This window comes from Apaloderma vittatum, unplaced genomic scaffold (genome assembly GCF_000703405.1).
Source record: "Apaloderma vittatum isolate BGI_N311 unplaced genomic scaffold, ASM70340v1 scaffold21553, whole genome shotgun sequence".
Lineage (NCBI taxonomy): Eukaryota > Metazoa > Chordata > Aves > Trogoniformes > Trogonidae > Apaloderma > Apaloderma vittatum.
In genome coordinates, this window is record NW_009707761.1 from 25,162 (window position 1) to 37,169 (window position 12,008).

A 12,008-nucleotide genomic window follows, 5' to 3' on the forward strand; every position below is an offset into this window, starting at 1 on the left:
GGAGAAATTGCTGAGAAACCTGTTTGCTTTTTCAGAGAAGCAACCTTCAGAGAAGCTCAACAGGCATTCAACAAACCAGGCGTGTTTTGTGGATTACAAGGTTACAGGAGGAGCCCTGGATGCCATGTGTTGACAGCATATAGATACCACTTTTAGTCCTTGGCCAAAACAACAAAGGTCAGTGTGGAGATTTCAGCTTCCTATTTAATAAGATAGTTCTCTAATTCCAAATGTCTGTTTAATGATGTTGACTCTACAATATTCTTGTCAAATCATGGCTGACAAATAGCACTGTTCTGAACTGATGTTTTCATTTTCTTTTTACTGAGATTAAGTTTATTCTAGCTCCTGAATAGGAAAGACACAAAGGCAGCCTGACAGCCTATGATATCTTTTATCTGATGCCACGTCAAAGAACAACAGCCCCAGAAACGGGATCTTAAGAATAGAACCACTGGAGACACTGCTGCAGTGATGGAGAGTTTGAACTGGCTTTTGCAGCTGGAGATGTCTAACAGACATTCTTCTAGGTAAGGAAATTTTCTGCAAGCAGAATTACCCAAGATATCTCTTTCTCAGCATTTTGTTTTTAATTTACAGACCTGTCCATAGCAATATCCCCCACACTATTCTTGCTACTGGACTTATTCATGTCCACACAATGGTACCACAGCCAGCTGGATAGAGCAAATTCTATTGAGAAGTTTATTCTAACCACTAACTTTATCACTAGCATTACAGGAAGACAAGTAGTAAGTGATTTGCTAAAAAGTTTAAAGATATATTTCTTCATCCCATATTGTTTTTCCAAATCCCACATCCAATTTTTAAAGATAAATGGGTATGATTGAGTTGGCCACTTTTTTTGTCCAGGAGTATTTCACAGTATGTTGCGGGAAAGGCAGCCACTGCAGTCAGGCAAGCCTCAAATATCCTTCCCTCTCCTAGGTTTTTAAAAAATGAATCCATTGACTGAATAAAGGGGAAAAACCTTACAGTCAAAGCTTTCAGTGCCTGCAGTTGTTCTGATTTTTCGGTTGTTCATTTGTACTGTAACACAGCCAATGTCTGTCCAAGGCCAGGCAAAGAGCAAAGGCCTCACTTACCAGAATGTCATATGCAGGACCGGTAAATAGGGGTGATAAGATTGAGGTAGGCAATCATTAGGATTGTGCAAGACAGAGATAAGGCAGTAACCAAAACTACAACTTTTAGTAGAAATCTAGGAGTTTTGTTTTATTTTTTCCTCTTGGCAGGCTCATCTTTATGGTAAAAATCCAGCAGGCTTCTGTTCCATTTCTTCTCTACTGCATTCTGTTGTGCTGGCTCTCAGGAAAGCCAGTGATGCGATAAGAGTTTCACTGTGTACTGATCAAGTAAAGGTGTTGGTAAGTAAAGATCTCTTTTGCTGTGATAAGTATTTGACCGTACTGAGACCATGCAACCCTTGCAGGTGCAGACATGCTGGTTAGAAAGGACTTTTGTAGGCTGCCCTACTGAAGCCCAGCAAGCTGGTGAGAAGGACTGTTAGCAGGTTGCAATCTCTCAGTTTAACAGCATTCTCTCTCTGTATAAATGCAATATCTGCTTTTGAGGAACAGTTTCCCTAGTACTTGACTTCGGTAGGGCTGCTCTATGCTGTCAGACTCTCAGGTTTTGGGCTGATGGCTCAGAGCCCTCACCTACAAGACTGTATGTGGAGCAAGGACTTCCTGCTGCCTCTTGCAGGATCCCTTCACTGATGATACCTGCATTGGGTGAATCATGTCCTAAAGTACTTTTCATAGAAGAACAAAAGTATTACCCAAGATCTATGTCTTTAAATAGAACCTCCAGAACTAGCAACCTCCTGAATATAAAAGTTTCATGGCGTCTTTCAAGGCCTAGTTCTGATCTCTGCTGAGAAAGCCTGCAGCTATGTAAGACTTGAGACCTGAGGACTGTCATTACACCCACACATAGTGTGTTTCTCCATGTGGGCTTCTCCAGCTTCTCTAAATATAAATATGGATTGCAAGACTGTTTTTTCTGCTTCAGCTCCCTAAGATTTACTTCATTTTTTGAGGAATGTGGAACATTTTGCTCTTTTTATCTAAACCATTCTTGGTGCAAATTATCATTAGTCTCTTTGGGAAGTGATTTCATCGCTAGGAAACCCTGCCCTAGATTTTTCAAAGGTAAGCAGGCACTTTGACTCTCCTAGAATAAAGGATTGGAGTGGTCAACCTGGAAAACTTCGGAAATAAAGAGATCTTGGCTCCTGGCAGACAAAAACAACAAAGTTTTGTGTGAAGCTGAGTCTCCATAGGGAGCGTATATTCCCGAGATTCTAATATTTTGTTTTTCACGGTTTATTTAATTGTGCCATTATTTTGAGCTTTGTCATGCTGCCTTCATGGGAGGCAGCAGCAATGTCAACTTTCCTGGTATTGGATAATTAACATAGTATAAAAATCCAGCAGAAGGAAATCCTCAGAGGGCTGATAAGAACTGGCTTGAGCCCCTGAAGCTGCATAAGAAATATCAAGGTTTTTTTATACTAGTTAGCTAAATAACTAACTTTATTTTACTTTGGTGTATGTTATTGCCCCAGATTTTGATGTGAGTCTAATGGAGGAAGCACAAAGATGTCTGTAGAAAAGCAGTGCTTCTTAAACTCTGCTTTTTATCCTGAAGATAATGTTCTCACGGTAATATACTAGTGATTGTACTTTATCAGATGAAACATGACAGAGGAAGCTCCTCTCTGTGTGTAATCTTTTCTGAAACTTCAAATAAAGTGAAATAATTAAGGCAACTAGCAAAAATCATGCTGGATTTGATTTTTTTTATCATCTTAATCTGTCAAACAAACAGTACTTCCTTAGGCTTACTTTAGAATGTGGCTTATTTACTGTAAAAGTTTGTCAGCTCATGTTTCTGGTGGTTTCCTTTTGTTTTTTGTTTGTTTGGGTTTTTTTTAGTTAAACACACAATACATGGGACATGATTGCCTCAAATTTGACCCTCATATTAAAATCAAGGACAATTACTGTGGTGTAGTTTTTCAGAACATCACACAGAGCTTTTGCCTTATGATGTTACTGCTTGTTACTGTTCTTCTGCTCAGAGAGGGAAGCAAAGTATTGCAGATCTGGAATCCAAGGGGACTTCAGCTCTGAGTTACAATGCTGAGGAAGAAAAGTGTCTTATTAACATACAAGGTCTAAAAGGAGAAACTGGGAGGCAATCATATTATTACTACTTGAATGCAGTTAAGCTTTTTGTTTTATGATATATGAGCGTTTGCTATTAGTGGAGATGCTGTCAAGAGAAACAGCTTAATCACTCTAAGCTTAGACATACAGCAATCAGAAAACAAACACTATAGCTGAGAGTTCAGTATTCATCTTAAACTGGAATGCTGTAGGAATCCTTTGGCATGCAGAGAAATGCTTCTAAATTTATTTAGACATATGATGAACAAAACATTGGAATGGATTTGCAGCATGGTGAGACTGATGACTGTTGCTATATTAGGTATCTTCATTAAACCTTGAGATTTTCAGATTCTTATAAACTTGGGGTTTTCTTTTGTAGTTTCCATAGATGAAGATACAATCAGAAGCTAGATTAGATGGTTCAGACCCTATCCCTTGTTCTTGGTCTTTTGCCTGAAGGTGGGATGCAACGCAGGCAACTCTTTCCTAGGCAAACCTTTAAAATTGCATAAATGGAGAAATTTATGAAGTCACTCTGCTTGATTTGTCACAGATCTGTGGACTTAGCAATGACTCTCCTTCAGCCTTCCAATGCCTTGGTACTTTGGCTTTCACTGCTGATGGTACCAAGTTCAGTGAACATGGATAAACCTGAAGAGAAAACTTATTCCTGCCCAGTAATTCAGTGCAGTGCTCCTGCAGTCATTGGCTTACCAGGCAGAGATGGAAGAGATGGTCCCAAAGGTGAAAAAGGAGAACCAGGTATAGAGCTATGGCCATTTAGCAGTATTGTATTTTTGACACTCCTTGTTATCCCTTTTGTTCTGTTTCACGTCTGCTTTATTCTTTTTTTCACTTTGTCTTTTTACTTCTCTCTTTGTCATCTGCCCCAGTAACCTTTTGTAGCCTCTGCACAACTTCAGGAAGCTGAAAATGTTTTCTGCATTTATAATGCTACCTTAGATACTTGGCGTTTAATAAATAAAAAAATACAGTACATTTTCACAGCAGTCTGTAAAATGGAGATGTAATGAGATTTACATCTGATTGTACTATTTGTACTCTGAATCACTTGCAGAGTTTCCTACGATACCCTCCTAAATTATTATTGCTTTTTCTTTCCAGGGGCCAGCTCTCAAAACCAGAAATCATACTTCCTAGAGTTGGCCACTAATCCGATGGCCGTAACTTGATTGCTTCATACTCACTGAGTCTCAATAACAGAATTCACCCAAAGGCATGATCTGTCAGTTAGGTAACTTCTTGTCATGCCCTGCTGCAAACAGCAAATAGATCAACAAGTGCTTTCTGTCACGGGAGAACCAAGTCACCTCCTCTCCCAGGCTGCCAAATCATAGCTTCTGTCCAAACACTTAATCGGTACATATGGAATCATATGTTTTCTTACTGTATCCTGTCTGTGTTATCATGTGTATACTACACATCTTGGAATTAGGTAACTGCTTTTCAACCTCCAAGCAAGTTCTCATCATTAAAAATACTACTTGATATGAACTATGACATAAAATTTTAGTGACGTGTATTGATAGTGTATATAGATGTTTTCTAGTCCACAAACCCTCACTATGATGCCCTCTGCCATTTCATGGTTGAAATAAGTAAAGCCAGCACTACCTGCTTCAAAAAACTGCTTCATCTTGCAATTTAGCTCATTTTTTAGGTTATGTGCTGTCATGTGTGATTGGAGGACAGCTGAAGTATATTGGCTTTCTTTTTTTAAAGCATATGTTACCCCTGCAATAACATTAGACAACATTTATTTAATGGATTTTCAACGCCATAAGTAGGTGTAGTAAAGAATTTTTAATTGAAGTAATGCATTTCCTAGAAAGTGAATCTTTCCATGGGAATAATTTGATTTTCCTGAGTTGTTTTTATTTTCGATGGGGAATAAACAAAGCAAGCAATGTTTGGTACTCTCTCAAAACACTAACAAAACTTTTTTTAAAAATACCTTTTAAATCAAACTCTAGGAGAAGAACTGAGAGGTCCACCAGGTTTCCCTGGAAAAGTGGGACCTCCAGGATTAAAAGGAGACTTAGGACCACAAGGAGAGAAAGGAGAAAAAGGAGAACGTGGAAGTAAGAAATAACTTTCTCATATTTCTATAATCTGGTTTTCAACCTTTTAGTATATTTAACAAAAAACATTTATGTTATGTCTACCATTCTTACAACATCATTTGAGGAAAAGTGTGATTTCCAGAAGTCTGAGGGGCAGACAGATAAACCATCTGTTACATAGGAGATTAATTGACCAACACAACTCCAGGGGGGAAAGGTGCCTGGAATGAGTTGCTAGTTTATTGTTTCCTGTGAATGAAAAAAGAAGCCCTTTATCTCATATTTTAAACAGCATGTTTTTTTCTTTTGTTCTTTGCTTGTTAATGTGGGTTTTGCTTCAATTTTCATTAATTCAATTGCGTTTACATGTATGTTGTGCCTTTAAGAACTGGGCTTTTCCGTCTGACTAAAAGATGACTTCGGCAACAGTAAGAATTCAAAGCCCACCCAAATATTCATCCCAGTGGGGGATGAGCCTCTCCCAGTGGAACAAATTCTCATGGAACAAATCTGCAATGTGGCCTGTGGTTTCTGCTCTGCAAGCCAAATAGCTCTCTCACATGGTGCAGGAGAGCTAAGCATCTCAGAGACAGTTGTTGTGTAGTAATTTTAATATAAAATACTAAATAACACCTTTAACTCCTAGTTGTAGTAGCCGATGACCTGCAGAGAAAAGTAACTGCTTTGGAAACAAAAATACAAGTTTTGGAGACTGAACTAAACAGATACAAACAAGGTAAGGTCCATCGCTAATTAGTTTTCCTTTTGACCTGGATTAGTTTCCTTTCTGGAGAAGGGACTGAAAGCAGTAGGTTGAAAAGAACTTTCCATTGGCTTTTTATGAAAGCCTGTCAAGCATGTGAGCTACTACTCCTACTTATCCTAGGATAATCTATATTTCCTGGAAAAATGCTCAGTTTCTCAGGCCTGCTAAAGCTGTCCCCATGTCTCCTCTTTCTGCTTTGTTGCCTTAAAACCTGAATTCTGTTACAGTCCTTCAGGTTTGCATTGAAACCCGGCAAGCTATTTTGTCATGCTTGCAATTTGAGTGTGAATTCCTTCAGATCATGGTTCGAGAGCTGTAATACTATATAAAGTGAAAATTAAAAACATTAGAACTAGAGTTTTGATCCAGTTTCTTGTGAAGTTACAGTTTTCTTGAAGTGTGGACTTGATATTTCCAGATGTCTGTTTTGACTTCTATTGGATTCTACCTGCTACTTCAAAAAATAGGTTTTTTTATAGCTAGTATTAGCTACTTCTGAAGTACAGTTGTGATATTGATAAATAACTATAGCATGATCAATTTTTGGTATCATACAATTATGTTCGCTCTTGTTTCTAGCTTTGATTTTAAAGAAGATCAAGAGTATTGGTAGAAAAATATTTGTCTCAACTGGAAAAGAAGATACTTTTGCCAATGGAAAATCCCTTTGTGAAAAAGCTGGGAGTGTACTTGCCTCTCCTAGGAATGAGGCTGAAAATACGGCCATAAAAGACTTAATGGCACCTTCAAAGCAGGCTTATATGGGGATATCTGATGAACAGACTGAAGGCAGGTTCATGTATCTGAATGGAGGAGCTGTAACTTACAGCAACTGGAAAGATGGAGAACCAAATAATCTAAAAAATGAAGACTGTGCAGTAATACAAGACTCTGGAAAATGGAATGACGTTAATTGTTTGAGTTCAAATGTCTTAATTATCTGTGAATTTTCGAGCTGATGAATTTAATAAAACCAAAAGGTTTTGATCTCAATTATGTGGTTGATATAGAATTTTGTTCCCATAAAGGTGGCTTGCAGTAACCAGAAACAGACAGTATTTATAATTGTTTTCTCTTTGACATTCCGTTTTGAATTTCCTCATAAAATACGGATTTTTTTCAATCATTATGAATTAAGTTGTGTTTACCATAGTGGTAGTAAGGCTAATAAGTTAAGGCATGCTCAGCAGGCTGGTTGTTATACCTTCCTATGAGCTCTTCGCAAATGCAGCATGACAGAACCACTTTTTAGTAGTCTTGAAACTAATGAAAAGACTTTAGATATTCTATCTCTGAGCTGAGCTATAAACTTGGAGAGATTACTCTCCACATGTTGCTTCTGACGCATTCTTTTATCTTGGGAGTAATTGGCAGTGTATACAGTCCTATGTTATTTCAGTATTTAGTTTTGCTCCTAGTGCATTTTTACTATAGTTCTAAAATTGACTGATAATGATCTTAGAGTGGTATTTGTCACTTACATACAGACAGCCATTGCACACGTGATAATTCACATGCAAATAATTTCTTTTTTACAATTTGGGCTATTTTTGTGCTCTTTCTTCCTTATGATAGTAAAATGAAATGTGCTGTAACTATAGAGGAAAGGAATAAACAGTAAAGTGCCTGGCCAGGTTGCTTTTTGTGGAGTAGAAAAATAGCGAAAGAACCAGAAAATCTTTTTTGGCAATCTATAGGCATCATATGAAGTTCAGGAGATATTTAAGATTTTAAGATTTAAATACAGTATAGAGCAGAAAAAAATTTTTCTTGAATTAAACACAAGAGCCTACTGGTGTAGTGTACTCCCAGTGGAATTTAGCTCATGCAGCAAAACAGGAAAAGGCCTCATTTATGTGGATAGGTACTTAATGTGAGAAAAGTGATGCCATAGGCTTTTATAATTTTCTTGATGGGAGCTACTTTCACACCTAGTGAACTACAAAAAAGGTGAACTACACACTGGATTAACCAGGAATAGGTGGATGCCATGGCAAGAAAGCCCAATACTAAAAGTTCAACAATTAAGAAAAATGTTTACAAGCAGGCTTTTAGTTTTTGACTGTGGGAGAAAATAAGATTTTCAGTTCCTCTTCCACTTAGTTTAAGGCATGTAAGCTAAGTACCTTTATGGAGCAAATGACTGTATCTACACCAGCAAGTTGTGTGGACCCATGGAAACATAGGAACATATCCGTGCAAAGGTGCATTTGGTGCCTAGCTCATCTGTTTTATAGCTGGGTTTTTTGATTGCCTAACTCCATGTCTATTTTGTAAATCATGACATTTCTTTTCCCTGAAGCAGGTTATACAGGTACAGAGAAAAACCGATTACTGAAATTGGTGAAGGGTATGAATTTTCTAGAGTATGATTTATCTGCTGATCCGCATCATGTTCTCATTGTCATTACTGGCAACTTATCTTTGCGGCTCTCAAATGAACTGCAGTCCTTTTCTTCATTAATTGGTGCCCTGCAGCTATGAAAACAAGAACATTTAAAATTTTGCCTGGGAGTTTTGAATCAGTATTTATTATATGAAAATGCAGGATACAATGCACTATTTAAAAGACACTTTGAGGTTAACTTAGGACAGGAAAGAGACATTCTAAAGAGTAGGTATAATCCTGTTGTGCTTCCAGGTTTAGGGATCAGCAGTAATTCAGTCTCCAATGCGTTTATTCAGAATGATTATATAAGTCTACTTTGAGATTGTATCAAAAAATGTGATATGTTTTGTGACCATTTTGCTTGGATCTGGACTAAGAGCAATGATGTATTATGTCCCCAGTGCACCAGCTAGTAGGTGACAATGACTAAGCAGCTGATTTGAAAATTATTTGCAGTATTATTTTGCAGATGTAAACGGTTTCGTTCTTTAAATTGATATTTCATATTTTTTTTAGAAATACTATTCATAATTGCCATATCAATCACTCTCTCAAGAGTCTAGCTTTGAAATGTAATTTGGACTAATTTTTTTTACATCATTTTGCCCAGCAAATCGCCAATACTGTTGTTAGAAATCTATGAAGCTTGCACCAGGCTGTGTACATGAAAGATGTGTTTGGCCCCAGCAATGGTGCCGTATATAGCAAATCCAAGCTACATTTCTGGAATTTGCTTGAAGTAAACACCCAGTCAGCCATCCTTTGGGTCTCTAAGCTTTCAACCTGCAGCCTGGTATCACTTTTCCTGTTCCCAGCATTCCCCATCTTGTAGGTTTACCCTGGTGTAAACCATCCCAGGGAAAATGGTTCCTCAGCTGAAACACCTCCTGTGCAGAAGGGAAGCCACTAGCTTCCTTTCCTTTCTAGAAAACCAAATACGCTGATTAAAATCCATCTCTGGTGGAATTGCCCTAGAAGTGGAGCTGTGCAAGTAAAATTACAGCTCTATTAGTCTGGGCTTGCCCAGTAAACCGTGGTGTCCTGAACTGTTTCTTGGAGGAGCAGAATAGCCATGCTGAAACCTGTGAGGTTTGGCAGGCCATTGAGGGGGATCAGACTGATTGCCTCAGACTGGAAAAAAGGCCACAGGGCAGGAACAAGACCTGAAAATAGAAAATGAGCTTTTAGGAAGTTGTATTACTTAAAACTTTTACAGTCAGCAAAGTACTATCAGATGTGACCTAAGTGCTGACCTTTGTCACCACGTATGTTAGGGATACCTTTCTTTAGGGACACTTTTCTTCAGTAGGTGTCGAAAAGAGAAAAAGAGTTTGAAATTTTGTTCTATTATCTTCCAAGAGGTTTAAATCAGCATTCCTGATGACCACTTAATTTTGTATTAATTATAAACTAACCTGTATTTACTGTTATACCCCTGATTAGAACCATCTCATTTGGTGCTGATATGACCTCTGCAGGGCTTCAGAGTAATTCAGGATGAGAGGAGCGTTTGCTAATCAGCTGCTGAGTTTATCTTTCTAAAACACAATTGCAGGCTAAGTACAGGCTCAAGGAGAGCTATCCTGTCACATGTGAAAAAATACAATCTCTAAAAAGCTTTTTTCCTTCTCTTTATTTTTCAAGTGGCAATTTTCAATGGGAACTACAAGGTAGAAACAGGAAGCTATTCCAATCAGCAGCAATTTATACTTACTGTTTGATTTATTTTAATTGTAACACATAAATGTGGAGGCAGGGATGGTTCATTTATGCTCAGAGAAGAGGAGAAATGTGCCCTTTGCTATGGCTTGCATCCTGTTGTGAAGGCATTAGCTTCTTGTGTGAAACATGCAGAGCAGAGGTGCTACACAGGGAAGTCTGTGGCTTTAGCATTACCAAAGTGGCTGTACCCTTTGGTCTTCCACCTGGAGACATAAGGAAATAAAAATAATTCCTGGATTTTAGTTTGGCTAATAGTAGCCTGCAGAAGAAACAATGCAGGAGATCCTGGAAACTGAGGTGCGGTCTCATATCTCTTCTAAGCTCTCTGCCAAACCTCTCGGCACTAGCAGCACAACTGGATCCTCTGTGTTATCTCTAGGGGATGAATTTATCCTGAGGCACCTACTGTTAACATCACTTTCTATGGTCTGTGACCCTAGTGATGTTTCAGACACAGCTAGCTTGAGCTGTTTACATCAGCGCTTCAGGGTAAGACAGCTGGGAGAGCTTTTTCCTGGCTGTCTGTGTGCTCTGGTTTGTTAATATCTTCAACCAGAGGCACAGTTTGTTCCACGAAGTGGGCTTCTGTGTTAATCCTGCAAGAAGCTTCTGGCAGTTTTGCAGTGGGAAGAAGACTCTACAGCGTCTAACTGGTTGGCATCCTCTTCCAGGATGTTTAAATACGGATAAAACTTCAAGCAGCTGAACTAAGTGTACAGAATGTGAGAGCAGCACCAGTCTGAGCGTGCTAGCCCTAGGCTTCATAGAAGCGGGCCTGCATCAGCTCAGTGGTGCAGCTGACTAAATTCCAGCGTTGCGTTGCAGCCTTTACAGAAAATAGTACTAGAATGCAGAAGAAAGTGCTTGGTTTACATCCCTACCTGTCCTACTCCATCTCACAGCTTGTACTTGAACACACTGCAGAGGTGCACAGTGAGAAAGGGAAGGAGAGACTAAACCATTTGGACCTGCTACCTTCTTGCAGGTTTCCCCATCAGGCATTCTGCTCTCTTTTGGGAGAACTCTGAACACCATCTCTTCCCCTTCCTTCCATCTGCACTGTTGGGCTACAACTCCTAGCCACCTTTGGCTTGTGCTCAAGATAAGTACAAAAAAAGGCTCTATGCAACTTTTCTCCCTGCCCCCAAAATTATTCCCAGTCATGTTTTTGATTTAAAGTTTTGTTTTGATATGACGAGAGAAGCTAAACTACTACAAGCCACTTCAGCTGAGATGGGTGCAGTGCTTTTCCAAATTTAGCTGGAAATCCTGAACCCCCTTAAGCAACATCATAATAAATACATTGGTTACTCTCTCCATTATCTACTGCCTCATGGTTTATGGATCAAATGACACTTTTGCAAGAATGCCCCACTCAGAAGTGCTTTGATCAATGCTACTTTGCTAACAGTTTTCAGCCTTTTAACCCCTCTATCCCCTTATGCCCTCTCCACCCTGCTTAAGCAGGTATATGCATTCCCAGAAGCAAGGTGAACACAAAGGCAGGAGGAAGAAATGATGCAGGTTTTTTACACCATTGTACTGGATGAGGCTCTGAGCAACCTGGTCAAGTGGGAGGTGTCCCTGCCTGTGGCAAGGGGGTTGGAACTAGATGATCTTTAAGATTCCTTCCAACTCAACACATCCTATATTTCAATGATTTACCCTTAAGTGTAAAGAGATACTGCTACACTGAATAAAGGCTGAGTATTAATGGTACTTCCTAAGCCTGTTAAGTAGATCTTTTATTTGCACATCAAAAACTAGTAGAGAAATATTATCTTGAAGCCTCACATTGCCCTCTGTGTGCTGTTATTCTCTAGTACCTGGTATTTATCTTAAAGCTG

The 12,008-nt window shown here is 38.9% G+C and overlaps 1 protein-coding gene across 1 annotated transcript; it reads left to right on the top strand.

Moving 5' to 3' along the window:
• The first annotated feature begins 3,769 nt into the window (after nt 1–3,769).
• On the top strand, nt 3,770–7,009 carry LOC104271609 (mannose-binding protein A-like). The gene is made up of 4 exons (XM_009866327.1): nt 3,770–3,962; nt 5,195–5,302; nt 5,931–6,020; nt 6,630–7,009. Exons 1-4 carry the CDS (start codon nt 3,770–3,772, stop codon nt 7,007–7,009), a joined length of 771 nt encoding a protein of 256 aa, XP_009864629.1.
• Nucleotides 7,010–12,008: the final 4,999 nt, after the last annotated feature.